A 22,651-nucleotide genomic window follows, 5' to 3' on the forward strand; every position below is an offset into this window, starting at 1 on the left:
CTCTATCCATTTTTACAAAACTCTTTGATAATAGTATCACAAAAATCTGCCCTTTCTTGCACACAAGATCGCATGATGATCACAGGAAGCTTTATAAAGTTCTAAATGCCCCAGTAGAAGGGAGGACGGATTAAACCGCTCTATCTATTCGTCTAAAAGGTAAGTGGATAATGATGGCTTCATTCATAAAGAATGAACCATTGTAAAAAATTCTCAAGGAACGGGTATAATGCTTTTTTTAAAAAAGACAAAATTTCATCCACTTGATTGGTATTCGATTTAATTCTTCAGATTCGTACCGGCTGCTCCTCCTGAATATGCAGCTTCGATGTCGATTTTTATGACACGCTGTCTTACATGTTTTAAGCATACATATGGATTCTTGACGACCGTATCTTTGGTGGTAAGAAAGTTCTGAACTTTAAAATTATCATATACGTCTCCTGGCACCACAAAATAGATGAAAATGGTATCGTCACTTCCATTCGGCTTTGATTGCTCTCCAGTAATATAATCAATTATCTCCTTGAATGGTGCTTGCTTGATCGGATGTTTCTCTGCTACTGTGACCTGAAATAGCTTGTTGGGTCCGGATAAACACCTCTTCTGGATTTGCTGGAAAATCAAGAAATCCTGTTTCGCCTGACTGGAGATCCTTAAAGGGAAATCTAATATCACCACGTCGAAATAAGTAATGAGCATAGACTTCAAATACCGGGCCTTTAGCTATATCCTCTCCGCCTTTGACAAGGTTCGCCAACACATCGACCCAAGTGTTATCTTTTAATTTCTCCATAATCTGTGATTCGACCCAACGAGATGCCCACACCAGGTAGAAGTCGAGATGGTCAGAAGTGGGGACTCTATGGAGTAAACGACCACTAAATGCACTCGCATCTTTTCCTCGTGCAAAGAGGCTTACAAGATCTGCTGGCTGCTACAGAGAGTGGCTTTGGCCCCAATATGGCTCCCTGGGTGGAAATAAAGAGGTATCTTATTTGTAAATGAAAAGAGAAAATAAAGGGTAGTGCTCTCTTCATTGCAAATGTCGACACCAAAAAATTTTTGCTCAAAAAAATTTGACCTCTACTTTGAGTACGGTATACCATTCACACAATGTCAACAATATACGATGCGAGAGTATATACATATTATGGGCCTGAACTCTAAGCGTACTTTACCACTCTACACCTTCTTCTATTACATTCCTTGCTTTCACACACTTTACCTTCACATATCTTTCACTCTTCATTTGAAAAGAAAAAAAAAAGATATGTTCCATACATTCATCTGTCAGACCTTCGCCACCTGCCAAATGGGTCATCAAAGCATGGCAAGTCCGATGAGACGGAGGTTTGAAGAGAGCTTACAAGGAGGAGAACAGGTGAAGGAATATGACTGGGCTTATAGGCCAATCGGCTCTGCCCTGCTTGCATTGCTTGAATAGGAGATGGAAAAAGGGGAAGAAAGGAAAAATGAGGTAGAAAGGTTTAAGACTGCAGCCGAACTTCGATGTAGTGCTTGCTTGACGTAGGTTGCTCTTGCAGCAAGGATGTGTTTGTCCTATTCTAAGGATAGCCAAGCTCAAGTCCTTGGTCTAACGGCACTCACTCCACCGAGTTGATCTCCAGCAGCCGTCCCGCATACCTCCACATGAACAACTGTTCGCTCTCTTTCAATCCCACAATCTCCCTCACAAAAAGAGGACAAGGGACCTACGTACCATACTGATGCATTGTCTATAATAGAGGTAGCTAAATAGCCAAGTAATGATCATAAAAGAGTACCTCCTACACTACAAAAGTAATGCTAGAAAGCCTATCTAAAACTATGGGAATGATAATTTACATTACGTAGTTCTTCTGCGAGGAACAATCTAGTGTAACAGTTAAATTCTAGCATTTTCGCTTGCATACCCGCCAATGCTAAAATGCTTAACTTTATTTTTGTTATTGCATTAGGTGAGGAGAATATCGGTGTATTTCCGAAGGGACTACATCTATATAATTCACGTTTATCCACTGTTCTCTACTTTTGCCACTATTACATTTATTTTTATTTTATTTTATTTTATTTTATTTTTGGATTTTATTATCTATATTAGTTAAAGATCCCTCTCAATGCTACGCCTCATGGCATGTAGCCTGTGCAGCAGCGACAGACATGGCAAGAGACTATGCCCTCAGAATGTAAGGAATGTGGTAAGGCCTTCTTATCTTTTTGTTTTTATGTTTTTGGAATATATAAACATTAATAATATTTTCCCAACTGATAAAGACAGAACGATTTTTCCCAATCGCCTCGCTCCCCCTTCCATTCCACGTCTGTATGTGGGTGCAGTTGTCCAGGCCATGTGCGCAGTTCATACCCAAATAATGAAGAATGAGTGATTTCGGTATTTAACAATCGTAGAAAACTTTTTTTTTTTTTTTTATTTTATTTTATTTTTTTTTTGGCATGGTAGTGGTTGGTGCATGCTGAGCTTAAGCTTATATACCTTCTATAACTTGAATAACGCTGCCAGCAACGATGTGCAGAATGTTGGGTCAATTCGAAGGCAAAGGTTCCTATTTTATATTCATTAGATTTTGTCATTCTTTTTTTAACCCTCCATCATTATTACTTACCTGCAGGGCGAGCACCGTCAACCAGCTCCTACAGTGTATAAATGCAGTATCTGCAGTTGCCTAGGAGTAGATGTAGACCATGCTCAAGTAATAAAGGGTGGAGTTTGATTTTCAACGGTTTGATTTTTTCTTCTCAGCAATAGACTATTAATCCTTAGTTTTTTCCTGTTTACTGCTTGCTTTAATAGCGTTGTTAGTAACTCAGTGCAAAATGGCGCTAGGCCTGTGTGCACACGAAGTATTGTTTTGAAGATGGTGGAGATGAAAATGAAAGACCCGTGCAAAGACAAGGGTGTGCTACTTTTTGTTCGGTTTTTTATTGGCTTATTATACTGTATTATACATTGCGTGTACTTAATCTTACACAATTACCATTTACCATTTACCATTGACCTTCAGAATACACGAGCGTAAAGGTGATCCTTCTGTTGAGGATGCTCCTTCTACCGAAGATAATTCCTTTGCCGAAGACAACTTTCTACCACCCGCTAGAAAAAGGTTTCAGCAAGATTTCGTTTCGGGTTCCAATATTATGCAATATAGGTACCGGTCAGTTGCCATTATTGCGGTGCCTTCATGTTTATTGAAGAATGTGTGTGCAACGCAGTAGTAAAAGCCGGCCAGAATTTCCTTTATGCTGTGGGAGAGGTCAAGTGGATATTCCTCCACTTAGCCTTGGTTTAACTTCTTGATGGGCAGAGCCGCAAGGTAAGTTATTCCGTTAACACATATAAGCATATAACTGCGCTCTTTCGTTCACGTCCATGGAAGTGAACCTTGATAAAGACCTTGCGAACAACCTATATGGAGTGTACACGCTTTGTATCATTGGAAGGGTTGGTACTCTGATTGATCCTATGAATCCAACTGAAGGCGCTGCCTCTCTGTTCCTGCAGGCTCACGCTCACATTCATGACCCTGCTCAGCAAGCAAGACTCCGTAATAACCATTTCGGGGATTCCTTGATGAAGGCCTGTTGCAGTAACCACAGCAGCTCCTTGAACTACACTACCCGATAGCCCATACGCTCAAAGACGTCAGAGAATGTGCGCACGAGGATATCATGCGGCTGAAGGTCGCCATCTGTGCTGGGCCTCAGCATGAGGGGAGAGGGCAAAGGCGAATGCAGTACAGGCCCTCTCATCAACTGGAATCGTGCTATTGATGGCTGGCGCCAGTAGTAAGGTTTCTCAGCAAGGCATCATAATTGAAAGCGGAGCCAGTGGTTTGGAAAAAACCAGTGAGGTTCATCCAGCTCACGAGAGTCTCCATAATAACCTCTTGCATCCAAAAGGCGAGGACTGGACATATAAAAAATATAAAAAATGGCCTAGGCCAGGTCAAACCTCTGCAGGGCCTCATGGTGACAGCTATGACGGTAGCGAAAACGGCCAGCTAGAGGTGGATGTAGGTGAGGGCGATGGCCGAGCTAGGAAAAGTCGAGAATACGCCAAGCTGGAGGAGTTTTACACGTACAGGCTGCAGATTCGTCCTTTGAGCTCAACAGACCAGCGATTTTTCATCAGGATGGATACATGCTTGACTTATTAGTACGCTACCGATCAATACAGTAGGCTTGAGGTGGATCAGCTTCAATTCATCAGCGAGAACTAATCTAAGCTGAAGACGGATCCATATATCGGTGTTGTGGGTGCAATTGAACTTAATCTCAGACCTGGGCTATACATGCGGGACATTGTCTACAAGGATGCTTTGTAAATAAGCATCCTCTCATTTACTACCGTATCTTCCAAATATTCTGCCTTATTTTGTGTTTTATTTTTTGTTTATTTTACTACTGTACGTACATAGCACTCCTAACTGATCTTCTTTTTGCAACGGAAATAATGGAAATCTTTTGCCAAGTTCTCCCTTTTGTTATTGTTATTATTCTTTATAGGAAAACTAGATGAAGACTCAGTCGTTTTTACAAGACCAAGGGCTGGTGTTATAATTGTGAATGAGAGAAAACTACCACGGTATTAAAACATGACGTGGAGCATACAATCCTCTCTAGGTTTGTTTCTGATCCCTGTATCTACAAGGGAAAATGTGTATAGAAAATAAACTTCTATAGTTGAGAGCGTGGGGGGGAAGACGCGCTTTTTTTTTTTTTTTTTTTTTTTTTTTTTTAGCCCGCTCGGAATTTGTCGGTCAAAAGGGTTGAAGTTTGTATTTAGGAGAAAGTTGGCCGCATGCGGCTAAATTGCCGTCGTGGCTTGTGCACACACAGATTTTTTTTTTTTTTTTGGATGCCGGAGAATCGCGAACTTTAAAAAAAAAATGGATTCACAGAACAGACGACCAAGATTTTATACTTTCTTTGTCGTATGAACGTTAATAGATATTTATTAGATCTCCCCCTCTCCTTCCTCAATTGTCCGTGCCTACATGGGAAACTGGTTGGGGAGAGAGCGAGAGAGAGAGGAAACAATAGGAAAGAATAGGATAGGAAAAGTAGAGAGCCATGTTTTAATCTTTTAACAGATGGCTACTGAACCACAGCGAAGTTCCTTTACTCCGACTTGCCTTACTTCGCATTGACTGACAGTTACAAGTAGTTCAGTTTTAACAACTAGTCCATACTCTTTATCCTCCTACAGCGCAATAATAAAGGATTAAAAAAACATGATAACATGTTTATGATTGTAAACTCGATAAATATGAAAGTGCGAAGTAAAAGAGGTAGAAACTTGAATACAAGAAAAAAAAGACCGAGACAAGAAGAGAGAGAAGATGAACGAAAGCGAAAGAGAGAGAAAGAGAGAGATAGAATGAATGAGCGGGTTTTTTTCTGCTGAATTGGGTGATAATGGTTTTTGTAAAGAGCGGGCTTGCAAAAAACCTTGCAATCAAAAAGCAGATTCTAATCTCCCACAATCAATTCGCGATAAGTGATACACACATTATCATTATCAAACCAAATAAATTTATTTTGTTCTCCCACACTTTTTTTTATCTTTTTTTTTTTTTTTTTTATCTTTTTTGTCCTTCTTTATTCATTCTCAAACTCATCCTCATCCATTCTCTCTCTCTACCTTTACCCTTTCCTTACCAGCAACCGTAGAATGATCTCCTCATCTGTCTCTCGTTTGGCTCTTGCCACTGGACGTCGCACTGTCCAGCGTGCTGCCACCCTTATTCCTATGACCAGGACTATTGTCTCTCACAACACTGTTCGCGCTTCTTCCGCCACTCCAAGGTACATTCTATAAAACGTCTACACTTCTTTCTTCCGCAACAATAATAATAACAATGATCACCATCACTACAGCAACAGCAGACCATAGGAGGACGTGTTTTTTCTTTCTTTTTTTCTTTATTTTATAAATATATTGCAAATGATGTTTTAATGGAGATAGATCACCTTCCAGGAAAAAAGATTCTCGATACTCTGGCTCGAATGATGTTGTGGCATTCTTTTTTTTTTTTTTTTTTTTTTTTTTTATACCTCTTCAACGGATTTGGTTTTTTTCTTTTGCAGAAAAGATGGATTTGAGTGTGTGGCGTTCATATACGTCACAATGTGGTTGCTAAGTGTGATCTAAAAGAACTGAGAAAATAATTTCAGAAAGGCGCGCGTCGCTATTTCATTCAGATATACTTTTTATATCAGCAAAGCAGGGAATTGTGAAACTGGAAATGGAGTAAAGTCAATCGAAGTTTTTTTTTTTTTTTTTTTTTCTTTCATAAAAAAAAAAAAAAAAAAAAAAAAAATGGCGCGGAGAGGAAGAGAGAGAGGAAGAGGAAGAGTAGGAAGGTGTAGACGGACTTGCTAGGTGCTCACTCCCCAACAGATTTTTTTTTTCTCAGCCAGCAAACACAGCTTGCGCATTTTTGAAAAAATCTCTTGGGACCAGCTTCATTTACCCACAAACTGAAAAAGGCGGGCACTTTTGTATTTTGTATTTTCTTTTATTATTATTATTTTTTCCATCTTTGATAATAATGTTGTTGGTGCTTACCTGTGTCTTACTGTTCTGTTGATCTGCTGACAACCAATGTTACTAAAGAGAGAGGAGTTGCTTTCTATCCATATACATCTTTCTCATCTACCTTCCCTTCTCCGAATACCGCCGATTCAAAATAATAGTTGGTTTTTCTTTTTTTCTTTCTTTTTTTTTTTTTTTCTTCTCCTTTCTTTGATCTAACAATGTTTTTGTGTGTAATCTGTTCCTTCTGCATATGCTTAATAGTGCGTCTCGCCATATCTTGGCTGCTTCCTCAGTCCAGATCAAGTCCAACATGGCTCGTTACTATAGCTCCAAATGTAAGTCTTGTCGATCTGTGTTTTTTTTTTTTGTTATTATTCCAGCAAAGAGATGGGATGCTCCAACCTTAACCCACGCAATTTGTGGGTCCGTTAGAGACAGAAAAGAACGTCCATTGCTTTACATGAAAATTATGCGCAGTAGTAAAATAGTAAATAGTGCGAGCCCATGTGCCCAAATATGTATGACATAGTCCGTAAACATTAACTTTTTTATTATTTTTATTATAATCTAGCATACCCTACACACATCACTATCAACATGCCGGCCCTCTCACCTACCATGACCATGGGGAACATCGGAACATGGCAAAAGAAGGTTGGAGATGCTATCGCCCCTGGTGATGTGCTTGTAGAAATTGAAACCGATAAAGCCCAGATGGACTTTGAATGTCAGGAGGAAGGTTATCTTGCAAAGATTTTGGCTGATTCTGGATCCAAGGAGGTCAACATCAATCAACCCATTGCTATCATGGTTGAGAACAAGGAAGATGTAGAAAAGTTTGCTGACTTTACTGCTGCTGATGCTGGTGGCTCTGCTTCTGCTTCTGCTTCTGGCACTACCAAGAAGGAAGAAGAGGCTCCAAAGAAGGAAGAGGCCCCAAAGAAGGAAGAGGCCCCCAAGGAGGAAGAAGCACCCAAGAAGTCTGATACCACTAACGCTCCTCCTTCTCGCTCTGATGCTGGTAAGAGACTTTGTTTCATATTCAAAAGAAGACTATTGTTATTATTATTATTATTATTTTATTTTCATGATTATGTAGCTCAGATAGCTGGTTAGAAAATACGACATTCAGCAACATAACATCCTGACTATCGATTTCTTTTCCCCCTTCTCCTTTTCCCCTTCTCCTCTTCCCCTTCTCGTCCTCCTTTCCCATTAGACCGCATCTTTGCTAGTCCTATTGCTAGAAAGATCGCCAATGAGAAGAAGATTGATTTGGGCGAGCTCTCCGGAACTGGACCCAATGGCCGTATTGTGAAGGCTGATGTTGAGGGTTACACCCCTGCACGTACGTGGACTTTTTTTTTTTTTTTTTTTTTTTTTTTTCCCCTTCTTTTTCAAAATATTTGAAGAACAGGAAAACCAGCTTTGCAATAAGGGAGGGTGTTAGAAATGTGATTTTTGCAATGATCAATTGTTTTAACTGACAGACTTTTTTTTTTTTTTTTTTTTTTTGAATCAATCAAACTTCATCGACACGATTCGATTACAGCCAAGGCTGCCTCGGCCCCCGCTACTAAGGCAGCTCCTGCCCCTACTAGCGCTGGTTACACTGATATCCCAATCACCAACATGCGCAAGATCATTGCTCAGCGTTTGACAGAGTCCAAGCAGAATGTTCCTCATTACTACGTCACAGTTGAGATGGAGATGGACAAGGTCTTGAAGCTCCGCGAGGTCCTTAACAAGGCTTCGGAGGACAAGTACAAGTTGTCGGTCAACGACTTTATTGTCAAGGCATCGGCCCTTGCTCTCAAGGCCGTTCCCGAGGCCAACAGCTCGTGGCAGAATGATTCCATCAGACAATATCACACTGCCGACATCTGTGTTGCTACCTCGACTCCCTCTGGTTTGATCACCCCCATTGTTGCCAATGCCGAATCCAAGGGCTTGGCTGCCATCTCTAACCAGGTCAAGGATCTTGCCAGTCGCGCTCGCGCTGGCAAGCTTGCTCCTCACGAGTACCAGGGTGGTACATTCACCATTTCCAATATGGGCATGTATGGAGTCAAGCACTTCACTGCCATCATTAACCCTCCTCAGTCCTGCATCTTGGCTATTGGTGCCACGGAGAAGCGGGTCGTTCCTGGTGAGGATGGTGAGGTCCGTACTGCCTCTATTATGGCTGTGACCTTGAGCTCCGATCACCGCACTGTCGATGGTGCCGTCGCAGCTCAGTTCTTGAAGGCTTTCAAGGGTTATATTGAGAATCCACTCAAGATGTTGTTGTAAAAAAAAAAAAAAAAAAAAAAAAAAAAGACTCCTCCGCCATACAAAATACTACTACACCCGATTTCTTGTCATCCAACCACTGCCATTTCATAGAGAAAAAAAAAAAAAAAAAAAAAAAAAAACGAAAAAAGCAAAAAAAAAAAAAAGGCCTTTTTTACTTCATCCGTCCATACTTTTCCTTCCGACCTTTATCTTTTGTTTTCTGTCCACTCCAATCGACTTTTCCTTAATGTACAACTGTCATTTTATTTTTTATTTTTTTATTTCTTTTCTTGATTAAAGAAAAATAAAAAATTAAGCATTCTGGCAATGTTTTGCCACCAAAAAGAAAAAAAAAGAAAAATAGATTACTGTGACGTGTTTTTGCGAAATGCAAAGATTTAGAGTATCAGACCACCATCCACTTTAAGCACCTAAAAAAAAAAAAAAGGTCAACTTTGGTCAATCAAGTGATCAGGCAGTTTAGCTTTTTTTTTTTTTTTCTTTTTCTTTTTCTTTTTCTTTTTCTTTACCTGTCCAGTGATGAATTTGGATTGTGCAAGGAACAAGGCAGCTTCGGCTACATCTTCTGGCTGTCCAAAACGACCAAGGGATGTCCTTGCAATGATATCCTTTCTTCTTTCTTCAGAGACACCTAATTTGACGATTTTTATTTTTTATTTTAATTAGTTATTACACACTATGTAAAAGATTAAAGCCATGTTTTATTTTAATAGCACTTACCTGCTGTCATATCAGTGTCAATGTAACCAGGAGCAATCACGTTGACGGTGACACCTCGAGATCCCAGTTCTTTGGAAAGTGATTTAGAAAATCCTACACATATGATCCCATCATACACAAACATGGACACACCAGGATTTTTTTTTTTTTTAGATACAGATACAGATATATGATGTAGATTAGGTTAAGGAGAGGAGTAAATTAATGCTGAAAAGTAAAATAAAATAGACATATAGGCAAAAAGATGTAATATAGAGAGATGGAGATAGATGGATAGATAGACAAATGAGGCCTTTTTTTTTTTTTTTTTTTTTTTGTCAAACTTCCTTACCAATGATGGCCGCCTTGGAGGCACTATAAACAGTCTGCCCAATATTTCCATGGATACCCACAACACTTGAGATGTTGATGATAGCACCTTTAAACACATGCATACAAATATGCCAAATAAACAAATAAATAAATATTAGCAATGTGGTAATCTCATTAGACTTTTTTTTTTTTTTTTTTTTTTTTTTTTTTTTCCTTATCCACCTCCCTTTTTATGATATTATTCTACTCTCTGTCTTTTTTTTTTTTTTTTTTAAGGAGAAGATATTGATGCTATAGTTTTTTTTTTTTACCTTTTTTCCGTCTTATCATGCCCTTAGCAACAGCCTTGTTGATCCACATGGTACCCATCAAGTTGGTATTGATCACATTCTCCATATCCTGTGGGTTATGAGCGATGAGCAAAGAGTCCCGGGCTATTCCTGCAGATGTTATCAAGTAATCAATGGATCCAACCTTAGTCACATCCTTTTTTTTTTTTTTTTTTTTTTTTGATAATTTGATATTTTGATATGTATGGTAAGTATATCACCATTATTTCGTAAGAAAGAATTGCATACATTTCAGAATGCGATACATATGGAGTTGTAGAAAGATGTTTTTTTTTTTTTTTTTATGCAATAAACAGTAAAAATAATAAAATAAAATAAAGTAAAAAGTTAAAATAAATGAGCGGATCAAATTAATGATTAGCGGGTATTTCCTTTTTTGGGCAAGGCGCCATTTCTCCCTTCCCCTTCGCTCTTCTTCCATCTCTTTCCTGTCTTCCCTCCTTTTTTTTTTTTTTTTTTTTTTTTTTTTTTCCCTCCTAAACACGCATGGACCGCATGTACAACATATGTAGTATATATATATATATATTGTTGTTTTCATTTATAGAAACTCTATACATTGTAAACATTTATTTTAACTTTATCTTGTATATACATATTTTTTTTTACCTTGATTACTTGATCAACTGCCTCTTGGTTAGAAACATCGCATTGGAATCCAAGATGGCCTTGATCTTGAGTTTGGTTATGACTTTGATGATTACTATTGCTATTTGAAGAGGAGGAGGATGCCGGGGGAAAAGATGAGACGTAGGGATCTAATTCCTTTTGAAGGACATGTTGGATCCGATGATGGTCGCGAGCCAAGATCACAATTCGTGAACCTTGACGTGCAAATAATTTTGCAGTTGCAAGTCCAATGCCTCGAGTTCCTCCAGGGATGAGTGTCAATGTGTTGGCAAGGGGCTTTGTCTAGACCACAAGGACGAAAAAAAAAAAAAAAAAAAAAAGTTAGGTCATGGCGTGAGATATTTGGGGTAACAATTTGATTAAAAAAAAAAAAAAAAAAAAAAAAAAAAATAAATATAAATATAAATATAAATATAAATATAAATATAAATATAAATATAAATATAAATATAAATATAAAAAGTAAAAAATGTGTGTTAGGCTCTATAAGGAAAAAATTAGCCCTTTGAGCATATGTAATATGTAATTGAACATGATAGATTCATAGAGCAGAAAAGCAACTCGGCTCGGACATATATTGGCAAAAGCCACCTTATCAGCTTATCAGAAAAGAAAAATTAAAATAAAATAAATAAATAAATAAAGAGCAGTTTCGATGCCATGGAGTTGGTGTGAAAATGACATGGAGTTGGATGATTATTTGTGAATGTGACGTCTGTATGTGGTATGTGTGGTTAAAAAGGGAAAGATGCATAGTTTATTACATTTGTAGTGTAAGAACGGCAAAGTGGTGAGCACATTGTTTGAATGACAGGGACGGATCTAGCCAGTCTTGCTGCTGTCATGATGTCAGGCCACAATGAGAATTCGTGAAAAAGATTAAAAAAAAAAAAAGAAAGAAAAGCGCCACTGTGCTGTGCTGTGTGCTGTGTGCTGTGTGTGTAAGAGAGAGAGATTATTTTATTTTTTTTCCAGTTCTATATTTTCACGCGTGATATGCGTGCGAGTTGTTAGGGGGTTGATGATGTGTGCACCCTTATTTCGGACATTTCAGGCATTTCTTTCCACGCGTCTGTGTCTCCTTCGACCAATCCAAATCTTTTGTTTCCCCTTGTCCTACATCCCTGAACAATCATTGGGACAATTGGAGACAGTAACGCTAAAGTGGTGCAATTAGAAACGATACCAAGCTCATGGGACAAAAAAAAAAATTCGATGGGTCTAATAAAATCAAACCCCCTAGACGGTGAGAGTGCAGTAAATTATTATCTCTTCCCCTCTTTACACATCGATCATCCTTCTCCTACATACACATACATCTATCTATACACATACACACATAACACATTCATCTATTCACATGCGTTATACACCATTCACATGTACAAGTATACACTATATTCAATATACAAATATGGGAAATAGTAAAAAAAAAAAATAAAAAAAAAAACTGAAAAAACTGTAATTCTACATTTATTGTTTAGCATATTTAGTGTATGAGGAACATTGCATTTTGGCCAAAAGGGCGATCAAGGACCAGAGAGTGAGGAAGATGATGATCCTGTCTGATGACTCCTTTGGACTTGAACCAATGAATAGTCTAGTAAATAATAATGAGAATAGCTTATCCTACTCCAAATAAACATCTTTTTTACAACTTTACACACATTACTAATGCAGCATGTTAAAGTTTACTTTTTTACATTCATATTGTAAAAATAAAAATAGTATTCAATCATTCTACACGTCAAAGTGTCTATATATTCCTATGTGAGCATGTGCTCATGCTCAGCATTTACATCCCCAGGATAGTATCTCATAGTAGGAATAACACCATAAAAAAGGGCGTTTGCTTAGAAAATACAAAGAAACACAAACACAAATAACATTTACGTACTTTCTTCCTTTGCTCTTCTGCTCTTAGTTTTTTTTTTTTTTTTGTACCAAGCAAACTGACCTTTTTTCTTGTAATCTGTGCATAAATGCATAAACGAGAGCAAAACGAACCCTTTTTTCTTGAAAGGAGTCCACATTTACATTCTTTTGCTTATTCCTTACAGATGGGCATAGTTTTTTTTTTTTTTTATTTTTTATTTTTTGTTTCTTTGAACAATTGTCTCAATTAAAACACAGTTGATTTTGTTTATGTTAGCAGATTTTGTTTATGTTTGTTTGTTCGTTCATTTGTTCATTTGATTGTCTGTTTGTTTGTATTTTTTGCCGGGTCCTGTATTTTTCTCTGTCCCTTATCCTGGTTTTTACTCGATCTGTAAAAAAAAAACCTTTAAATTCCATCCATTTCTTCCCTCTCTTTTTTTTTTTTTCCTCATCTTCTTTATCATCTCAACTTTACTTTGCCTTCTTCTTTACTCTCCTTTCTTCTTTCTTCTTCCACTCCTGCTTCTTTCTTCTTCCTCAATAAAAAAATAAAGTACACATACCGTACCGCTCAAATCAATCTCTCTCTCAAAAAAATAGAAAAAAAAAAAAAAAAAAAAAAAAAAATCACGTTACTTCTTTTTACTATCAGATCTATCTTATCCCCAAATTAATTCAAACATGACTACCACTCCATCCACTCTTATTGCGCTCGCTGATGAAGCCAATGCAAGCCCCGTGATGACTCTTCAACAGGTCACTGACACTGTCTATGGAGTCTTGAACAACTCCGATCCCATGCACCTTGAGCTAAAGTACGTAATCAAACATGAAATAGTATAATTATAATAATAATAATGACCATAATGTATAATATCCAATCACCTTGTTTTTCATGAACGTACCACTTATCCATCTATTTTTTTATTTTATTTTATTTTATTTTTTATCTTCCATAAACATAGTTCGCTCCGTATGACGAATGAAACAAGAATAGCCGAGCAATCAGCCTGTCCTGCGAAAACTCTCTTGCCATCGGAGCTTGTGCCAGCTGACTATGTGATGAATGAGCAGCTCTCCATGTCACCAGAGCCGGTTGTAAACGCTGTGGAGAAGCAGGTATTGTCTATTTTATATCTCTACTGAATTATGTTTATAAAAAAAGTGTTCGTCATGTCCGTGTGTCTTAATGAGCTAGAAGAAAAAAAAAAAAAAAAAAATAGAACAGAACAGAAGACATTTGTCATTAGTCTACATTTTATTTAAGCGCCTTTTTTTTTTTTTCCCTCTCTCCTTTTCTTCTCCCCCAACTCAATCGCCGATTCAGAGCTTCAAGACTACACCAACAACGCCAACAACCATGACTACTACTGTTACTGCCTTCGCGAAAGCTGGACTGCCCCTTGATACTAAAGTCACTAATGTCCATGTGGACATGATGCACCCGACCTACAACGGCAATGGTCATGACGAAATCAATCCTTATAAAGGTGAGGTTCTCACCCAGAATTTGGACTTTATTCCCCTATCATCAAAGACTTCCTCAGCTCCCATCCAAGCATCAATGTCAGCATCAATGTCAGCATCAGCATCATTGCCCTCCCCCTTAGTTTCACCCACACCTTCACCTACAACTGCCACCTTTAATTTCGCGCCTGAGATCACATCCCGCACCGGAGATGTTTTCCAATCTACCCGAGATGGTCATCACGGTGGGCCCAGTGGGAACGGCTCTGGAGCCAACGGCGATAACAATGGTCGAGATCGCCCAACCCCCGCTCAAGACCTTAGTTCCGCCATGTTGGAAGCGAATCAAGAGATTCGGCAGTTGAGAGAACAGCAAACACAAGAGGCAATGACAGATCGAGTGAAGCGGTTGTCAAAATCCAATGCAGATAGTGATTCGGACAAGGATAGGTTTTTGAGAGGGTTCGTTGACTTGGGGATGGAGATGGAGATGGAGATGCAACAACAACAACAACAACAACAACAACAGCAGCAGCAGCACCAGCAGCACCAGCACCAGCAGCAAAATCCTCCTCAGCCATGTATGCCTTCCTTTGCAACAGGTCATAGTGTCAGTCCCTTTGATACCTCCGCTCCTGTTGCTGCTACACAACATAACGAGGTTGTACGGCGCATTGCTCAGAGAGTCAGCCTACAATTGCGAGCCGCCATTCAACGAGGTGACTCCTCCATTATAACCTATCATTCCTTGATCGCTCAAGAAATCGTAAATACCCAAAAGACAGGAGAGCTGCCTATTTCTCCTGCTGGCAGTCGCAAAAACTCTGTTGATGAGGGCAAAGCCCAAGAAATGGAGCTTGCTTGAAAAAACAAAGAGCCTGAGCAATGACGCGTGGGCACACACGACTATTATAATTAAAGTTTTAATTTTTCTTAATTCAAATATATATATATTTATATAATAAATCACCTAATTATTATAAATCCTTAGTCGTCCTCATCAAAATTGAAGCGTGCACGCTTAGACTAAAAATAGTTTGCAAGATAATGTTAGAAAATAGATTTGTTTTAAATGGTTTTTCAATAACACAATAACCTTTAAAAAAGAATAATGATAATGATAATAGCAATAATAAAAAACTCACCTGTCGACTTGATGACAAGAACTCTTCCTCAATCTCAAATGGCTCATCCTCATCCTCATAAATCCGTACATCCTCAGCTACCCTTAGATATAGCTGCTGCTGCTTTTGTTGTTGTTGGAGGGCTTGTGACGACTGTCTCTCCTGCTTTGGATGGTTAACTGATGCTAAAGCATTATTTTTGGTATTTGTCGTCGTTGCCTTTGCGCTAGTCGCTGTCTCCTCCATTTCTAAACTATTCAGCTCTCCGAGCCATTCTGAGTCATCATCTAAAAATAAGGCGTTCTCAGGTTGTGTGAGATCAAGTTCGCCGTGACCCTTATCATGTGTACTTTTCCCTTGCGCCACCGTTCCCCTGTCCTCCCCCTTCATCGCCTCATATTCTCGTTTAGAAGGTATTGGAGATGGTTCTGGCGCCTCGCCTTCATTAAGGACCGTCGCCAAAGCGAAAGTCTATCAAAAAAAAAAAAAAAAAAAAAAGTAAGAATAAAAAGATATCAAACTTATAAACAGAATCTTTTATTTCATCAAACACTTACTCCGCTCACAATGCTTTCAACTTGTACTCTAAGGAGTAATGGCCTAATATAACCCAACAGACAGGCAAGTCCAAATGACATGAGTATTTGTACCTAAACAAATCATCCATAGAGACTATAACAAAAAGGACAAACGACTGGTGTCTTACCGACTCCTAGCATCAAAATACCCATCTAATGGCAGACGAAGTGTCACTGCAAAGGCAATGATTGCCTTTTTTTTTTTCACAAGTGTAAAATAAAAGAAAGAGCAACAGAAAAGTATAGTCGGATCAATTTGTTTTTCCATACTTTCCTGCATCAAAAGGTCAAAAGGTTGCGCGTGAATGCATCCATGTTGCTTACATACTTTGAATTCCTTTAGCGAAAATGTGATCTCGACTTCTTCCTGTAGCTTGTAAAACTCCAACGCGCTCCTGTTGATTGGTACAACAGTCGTTCCAAATCTACCTGACGCCTCTAAAAGAACATACATATATATTGATTGATCCATTGATTGATTGGTTGATTGCAATCAGTATTTCAAAAAGCCTAAAAGTGAAAAAGGGATGGATGGACATATAATTTTTGACGGAAACGGATCTTACTCAGTCCTCCTTCATTTGCATCTAGAAAAGTCTTGAAAGTGACTCCTTCTTGATGACACTTCATCGAGATTTCCTCAGCCTTGGATGAAAAATTCTCTGCAAATCCAATCAGTGCAGCAGGCGGGAGACTCCATGAATTAGAGCAGGATTCAATAGAGTCTAAGACTTGTAAGGGCTCCGGACACGATTCGTAGAGTAACTTGTGGATTTTAATGAACCCTATGGTGTGTTTGTGATATAGATATGAATATCAATATATATATACATGTTTATGGAAACTATTCCTTAATGCGATTATGGCTTCTTTTTTTTTTTTTTTTTTTTTACCATATTTGAAAATTATTTCAACTGTTAAACGACAATTTTCTCCAACGCCTTCAGCCGAGTTCATAAATAAGCAGAGCTTTTCAATCTTGGACTCCACGTTGCCACGGATCTTGCAAGCTGATACCAAAGCCTTTTGAAGGAAAAAAAAAAAAAAAAAAAAAAAAAAGAAAGAAAGAAAGAAAGAAAGAAAGGAAGAAAAAAACCTATTAAAACCTACAAGAATACACTCACATAAAGAACTTAGGCTATGACAATACTGTTTTTTTCTCTATTTTTTTTTTTTTTTTTTTTACCTTGGCCAAAACAGTACATCTCAAATAAGGGCCTGAGCTATCATGTTTAATTGCTTCTGCAGTTGTATCTAGATGATAGCTCTCAAAAAATACCCGGGTAAATGTAAAGGTTGCGAAAGCAGAACGTGTGATGTTGAGAGTCGAGAGGATGAATCGATCCGGTCGAGCTTCTACCACGATATCGTCACCGATCTTGGACAGACATACCAATACTGCTTGGAAACCTGTTATCGTTATGGTTTTTTTATGTTTGTTATTACAGTGTGATGTGAGAATTGTAACAAGTAGGAGAAAAAAAAAAAAAAAAGAAAAGAAAACTGGGCGAGAGGAAGAAAGGATCCTTTACCTTTGATGGAGATAGAAGGAATGATGGCCCTCATGCGTAATTTTTTTTTTTTAATTACAAAATAACTTTCGCACGATAAAAATGCAAAGGAAATGATTGAGAATGAAGAAAAAGGAATGAATGAATTGCTTCAATGGAATGTGGGAAATGGAATATTGCTTTTATTAAGTTTTGCCACCATTTGATCGCACACAAGCATAGCTCGCCTTGTATTTTAAGGTTTGTCTGAAATGTCCAAAAGAGTCATGTTGATCAAAGACATTGCCCGAATTTTGCCACTTGATACGCTTGAACGAGATGACCCTCTGTACTCATTCTTGATATACTTTGCTAACTATTTTTTTATTATTATTCAATACCAGGAAACCATTTTAAGTATCCAAAAAAAATATATGCCAAGATTGAGCAATGAGAGAAAACTTTGACTTACATGGGACGAAAGTTCTTGAACAGAAGGTTGGGCCGCTTCAAGGCACATGGGCCCCATCAGCGTCTTTGACAGGACTGGAAGTGATGAGCAACCCATCAATTCTGGTTCAATCTTTGGATGTGCCAGAAAAGCATCCAATACAAACAAATATCGCTGCGGTGGAAAGTGTTTTTATCATTCAAGCATCGAGAGTATACTCAGTTAGTCAAAAATTATTAGTCGCTTCATATAGCGTCAAAGGGTTAAAGAAAAAGTAAAATAAATTAAAATAAATTAAAAAAGACTCCTACTAATCGTCGCTCCCAGTTTTCATGTTCAATCCAGTCAATCATGTCTCGCAAGAGTCCTGTCATTACAGGTGTCCCTTGATTAGTGGCGTTCAATGCATTCAAGTCTTCACTCTGATCCACCAAAGACGATGATTTTTCTTGTTCGAGTGCAGCGACAACAACGTCGCAGATATCCTTGGCAATCCCCCAGAATACAAACGATATATCAATCTCAGTCTGTTGTGCTGGGGTCGAATTCGGTACTGAAAACGTAGTGTCTATCAGATCCTGTGTGGATGATTTATTTGACTTGTCTTCCGTCAACAAATCCGATAATAGCGACTGTTGCAATTTCGACCGCACAAGTTCTGTCTGTACATGTTGTGCCCGTTCATATACCAATCCTGCAGTCTCGTTCCTAAACTGGACAGACCCTGTCCCAGAACGCGCAACAGGGAACACATGGGAAGCCGTCATATCAAGTAGAGAAGCCCGTATTCCAGATCCATCCTTCGATGATGATATCTCATTCCAACCACCTGCCGCCATGCCTTGTACTCGTACTGTTCGTTTGAAAGGGTTTGTGCCTATCAACGCGACAGCTCCTTCTTTGGCCTTACTACTGGTATAGTTTGGATTATTATGGATTCCACCATGAGTTTCATCACGCATACTATACTCGCCAACAAAGAGCTTTTGTCGCCGCTGCTCTTGTTCTCGGAAAGCAGCACGCATAGCCATCGGTGGTGGAGGCGCTGTCATGTCCTGTAGTTTTTCCACCAACCGTTTCATCAATGTAGGTTCTATTATCATTGTCGGATTTAAAAAAAAAAAAAAAAAAAAAAAAATCAAATAAATAAACTTTGTCGTTGGTTGACGGAGATCCTTCGAGCCTGTTGCTAGAGAGCATTAAATTGCATGCTTTTAGGAAGTTCATCGATATACCTGAATTGACATCATCATTCTCAAATTCTGGGTTCCCGAAGCCCGGAAGTGGAGGCATAGGCTTTTCGTCCTTCTTTTTGCTTTTTTTCTTTGGGATGCTTGGTCGAAGTGCATCCTTTTCACTATCAGAGTCATCATGCTCTTTTTTTTATTTGAATTGCGGATTAATTTTAAAACTGAGGCTCTTTTTTTTTTTTTTTTTTTTTTTTTAGTTCTTTTACCTGGGTTTCCAAATCCTGGTAAGCCTTGAGTACTATTCCTCATTACCATCGCTTCTTTGTCTGTAAAACTATCCGAAAATCCCCCAACCAACTCTTCTTCCTGGACTGGATTCGCATGCATATACTCGATTAGATCCTACTCCGTTTTATATATATATAAAGATGTTACGTATTAAACTATTTCAGAATTGAAATTACAGTCTTTCCATTATCATTATCCACTTCAGTTTTTTTTTTTTTTTTTTTTTTTAAAAAAAAAAGTACCTCTGCAACATTTCTTATATCTTCGTTAAATCGATCCCCATGAATTTCATCCCATTGCCCTCGATATCCAACTATCTCTGCTAAAAGCCCCTTTCCTCGTCTTGCCAGATTAGTTCGAAACTCGGCTGAACCACTCTGAGCAAGCTGTCGGAGGATTTTGAGTGCCTTCAATAATACATGGGGTGATGATGAATAGGTCAACGATGAACTGGAGGTCACTGCTCCACCGCCAACACCACCACCAAGGTTGGACAATGAGGATTTATCACCATTCACAGGAGTAATGATTTTGAGAAGCTGTGAAAGGGTGACAGAGCTGGTCCCAGGAGATTGCGTTAGACCTATTATTTTAACCGATTTGTTTTAAAATTTTAATACAAGTAATTTTTGTATTTGTGTTTTTTTTTTTTTTTTTTTTTTTTTCTTAATGTCCAGAAAAGTGGTTTGATATTTCCGTACGTGCAATCTCTGGAAACAAGTATCCAGGTGTGGGCTTTGTGTCATTCGAAATTGCTTTGGAAAGGACTGCATGCGTTGTGATGGTATCAATGGTTGAGCGTGTGATTTCGGTGATTTTTGTTTTCTTTTTGGAATCTGTGTTGTTCATGGCGAATAAGAGGATTTTTTTACAAATGGAATTTTTTACATTCACTCATTTATTTCGAGTTGGTATGGTTGACATGTGTGTGTAACATTTCATGAACGGCGCAGTCATAGTGATCGAGCCAAAGACGCGTCGTTCAGGAGGGACAAGACGCGCTTTAACCTAAATACCTAAATATGAACCTTTTTTTTTTTTTTAATGTTTTATTTCTTTGAGATAAAGTAGACTCAGGAGGCACGGATAAGAGACAAAAAGGGTGTCAGGTTAGGACCATCGCTTTCAGACTTTAAAAATTCATTTTTTTGGTATGATCGCATTGAGAGCTGAGGCCACCTCATACTACATTCCAAGGTCTCTACTAGTTGTAGTAGTAGTAGTAGTAGTAGTAGTAGGGATATCACCATAGTTTGGCATAGTGCTCTATTATTATCATCGCCAAGGGACCATGTTGCTTTGATGCTTAGCCCTCATGGTCAGTTATGCTGGCTGGGGTCTGAAGAAGAAGAGGAGGAGGAAGGCCCTTTACGAATCACCATTAAAGGTACCACCACTATCACAGCTACGAACACCAAGAAACATAGACAGTTTTTCCAGTGTTGGTTCATCGCCCTTGAATACCGCCTTCGATGCCTCTGTGGTGAATTTGGCGGTTTACTACTTTCCAAAAGATACTCAGCGAATGTATCTGGACCATAGACTCCCTGACTCACGTGTGGTATCTGGTTCAGTGAACCATCCTGAAGTTGCTGTCGTCGAGGTTGATCAAGAAGATCCTCAGCGCCATCACCTGTTCCTTCAGCAGTAGGACCCTCGCTACTTGCTCCACTAGGCCTTGTAGATGTCGTTGTTATCTTTGAGATTGTCGACGAACCAGTTTCTTGTGGTGAAAGCATTCCTCCCTGTGAGGCAAAGCTTACGTCTTTGGGTTGTGGGGCAGAGCTACTATTACTGCTCTTACTGGTGTACACTTCTTGAATCGGAACACTTCTTTGAAATCTCTTGTGCCGGCCTTTCAGCAATGCCTGGCTACCTACAGCCGCATTACTGATATCCCCGCCATCGGCTCTCGCCTCTGTCCCATACTCATGCTCATGTGCAATAAACCAAATATGTTCTCTGTGCTCTGCCAAGCTTGGGCTAGCAGCCCCAGCACCTACATTGGTATCAGTTCCAATGCTAGGACTATTATTAGCATCAGCAGTACTAATACTGGCAATAGCATGGGAAGCATCGCCAGAGTTATGCCCATCCAAAGAATGTTGTCTCATCAGTAAATCGTGGCGACTAGAAGAGATGTCGACATTTTCAATACCATAAAAGGGCACATCATATAAAAGATATTGTTTTGTACGGATTGGACGACGAACCCCTAGAATAGGCCCCGGATCAACTTGTGGATGGACCTGATGACCAGGAGAGCATGGAATAGAGGCCAAGGTGCTTTTGTTCTTTTGAGATTTTGTTCTAGAGGTACCAAGTAGATAATGGCTGCTATTGTTATACGAATAAAGATGATAAGGACTCCTGCCTAGTGAGGTCGAGCCACTCGAGGATAAGTTCTTTAATCGCACAGGGAGAGATGGCCTCTTGTAGTCAATACTTGTTAATGAAGGTCTATTCGGGTACTTGAAATCATTGCAAATGCCACTACTGACGACAACGCCATTCGCCACTTGTAAATCTATGGAAGGAAGCATGCTATTCTCCGCTCTGCTTCCTCGAGTTGCTGCTGTAGTTGGTAGAGGGATCAGGGTTGTGCGTGGATGAGGATCTAGACTGTATTCTGTGTTGTTCTTTGAGGCATCATTCGTAGCGACGATACTGTTGCTGCCGCTTGCTTCGCTTTGGTTTTGGCTTCGATTTTGGCTTTGATGCATTGATCGCTGCCCAATGAGCTCTTTACGAACATCAGTCAAAGATTCGTTCTGCACTATCGCCTTCACTGTCACAGGTCGAGGATCGTTAGAGGATGAAAAAGTGATTCCTTTCCCTATATTTTGTTGATTCAATTGAAAGAGTGGTATCTTGTCGATAGAAGGGATCGACGGTGAGGGTTCTGTCTTGTCGATTATATCTCCTCGCCATTGCTCAACCACAGGTGGATGTGAAGGTGGTGAGGGTTCATGCTCCATACTAAAGGGCTTGACCTCGGTCTCGGTCTCGTTCCTGGCTCTGTCGTAGTTAATGCCCTGTTGCAAGGTATTGAATAAAGAATGGTTATTAGGTGGTGTTTGTGGTGAGGACAGATAGCGGAGTGGTAGAGACGACGGCGTTTGTTGAAGAGAAGCAACGGCTTTTTGCCTGCTCTGGTCACTGACAATATGCTTTGTGATAACAGGATGAAGCGCTGGTTGCTTAACTTCATGATAAGGCGCATCTTTGTCAAGAAAGTCAAGGACCTGGTGTTCAATGAGATATGAATGATGTTCTAACGCTGTTGGCTCGCTTTCTTTCATTGCTACAGGAAGGT

General features: G+C 39.1%; 7 protein-coding genes across 7 annotated transcripts; 3 read left to right on the forward strand and 4 right to left on the reverse strand.

Moving 5' to 3' along the window:
* Window positions 1–5,597: 5,597 nt before the first annotated feature.
* Window positions 5,598–8,854, forward strand: BCR41DRAFT_336392 (pyruvate dehydrogenase complex dihydrolipoamide acetyltransferase; the record flags this gene model as incomplete). Its single annotated transcript, XM_022022030.1, has 5 exons — window positions 5,598–5,829; window positions 6,824–6,897; window positions 7,134–7,583; window positions 7,782–7,910; window positions 8,115–8,854. Exons 1-5 carry the CDS (start codon window positions 5,696–5,698, stop codon window positions 8,852–8,854), a joined length of 1,527 nt encoding a protein of 508 aa, XP_021881387.1. The 5' UTR covers window positions 5,598–5,695.
* A 234-nt stretch (window positions 8,855–9,088) lies between these two features.
* BCR41DRAFT_353433 (3-oxoacyl-reductase) lies at window positions 9,089–11,760 on the reverse strand. Its single transcript, XM_022024144.1, has 7 exons — window positions 11,634–11,760; window positions 10,849–11,151; window positions 10,201–10,375; window positions 9,909–9,995; window positions 9,578–9,670; window positions 9,367–9,488; window positions 9,089–9,267 (listed from the first exon to the last, which is right to left on the reverse strand). The coding sequence occupies exons 1-7, from the start codon at window positions 11,712–11,714 to the stop codon at window positions 9,235–9,237; spliced, it is 894 nt and encodes a 297-aa protein (XP_021881388.1). The 5' UTR covers window positions 11,715–11,760; the 3' UTR covers window positions 9,089–9,234.
* Window positions 11,761–13,385: 1,625 nt separating this feature from the next.
* Window positions 13,386–13,893, forward strand: BCR41DRAFT_386432 (hypothetical protein; the record flags this gene model as incomplete). The annotated part of the gene is made up of 2 exons (XM_022027790.1): window positions 13,386–13,562; window positions 13,713–13,893. The coding sequence occupies exons 1-2, from the start codon at window positions 13,429–13,431 to the stop codon at window positions 13,891–13,893; spliced, it is 315 nt and encodes a 104-aa protein (XP_021881389.1). The 5' UTR covers window positions 13,386–13,428.
* A 166-nt stretch (window positions 13,894–14,059) lies between these two features.
* Window positions 14,060–15,124, forward strand: BCR41DRAFT_353435 (hypothetical protein). The gene has a single exon (XM_022024145.1). It carries the CDS (start codon window positions 14,108–14,110, stop codon window positions 15,077–15,079), a length of 972 nt encoding a protein of 323 aa, XP_021881390.1. The 5' UTR covers window positions 14,060–14,107; the 3' UTR covers window positions 15,080–15,124.
* A 57-nt stretch (window positions 15,125–15,181) lies between these two features.
* BCR41DRAFT_386434 (Rad9-domain-containing protein) lies at window positions 15,182–17,597 on the reverse strand. Its single transcript, XM_022027791.1, has 9 exons — window positions 17,449–17,597; window positions 17,103–17,326; window positions 16,810–16,939; window positions 16,483–16,701; window positions 16,245–16,354; window positions 16,045–16,109; window positions 15,896–15,938; window positions 15,360–15,809; window positions 15,182–15,240 (listed from the first exon to the last, which is right to left on the reverse strand). The coding sequence occupies exons 1-9, from the start codon at window positions 17,480–17,482 to the stop codon at window positions 15,202–15,204; spliced, it is 1,314 nt and encodes a 437-aa protein (XP_021881391.1). The 5' UTR covers window positions 17,483–17,597; the 3' UTR covers window positions 15,182–15,201.
* BCR41DRAFT_353437 (hypothetical protein) lies at window positions 17,596–20,185 on the reverse strand (the record flags this gene model as incomplete). The annotated part of the gene is made up of 7 exons (XM_022024146.1): window positions 17,596–17,782; window positions 17,879–18,031; window positions 18,169–18,950; window positions 19,093–19,233; window positions 19,314–19,449; window positions 19,578–19,918; window positions 20,037–20,185. Coding segments are annotated over 7 exons (1,822 nt in total), but the record flags the coding sequence as incomplete, so codon positions are not given.
* A 469-nt stretch (window positions 20,186–20,654) lies between these two features.
* BCR41DRAFT_396191 (hypothetical protein) lies at window positions 20,655–22,637 on the reverse strand (the record flags this gene model as incomplete). Its single annotated transcript, XM_022028786.1, has 1 exon — window positions 20,655–22,637. The coding sequence occupies one exon, from the start codon at window positions 22,635–22,637 to the stop codon at window positions 20,655–20,657; it is 1,983 nt and encodes a 660-aa protein (XP_021881393.1).
* Window positions 22,638–22,651: the final 14 nt, after the last annotated feature.

Source organism: Lobosporangium transversale (genome assembly GCF_002105155.1).
Source record: "Lobosporangium transversale strain NRRL 3116 chromosome Unknown BCR41scaffold_18, whole genome shotgun sequence".
Classification (NCBI taxonomy): domain Eukaryota; kingdom Fungi; phylum Mortierellomycota; class Mortierellomycetes; order Mortierellales; family Mortierellaceae; genus Lobosporangium; species Lobosporangium transversale.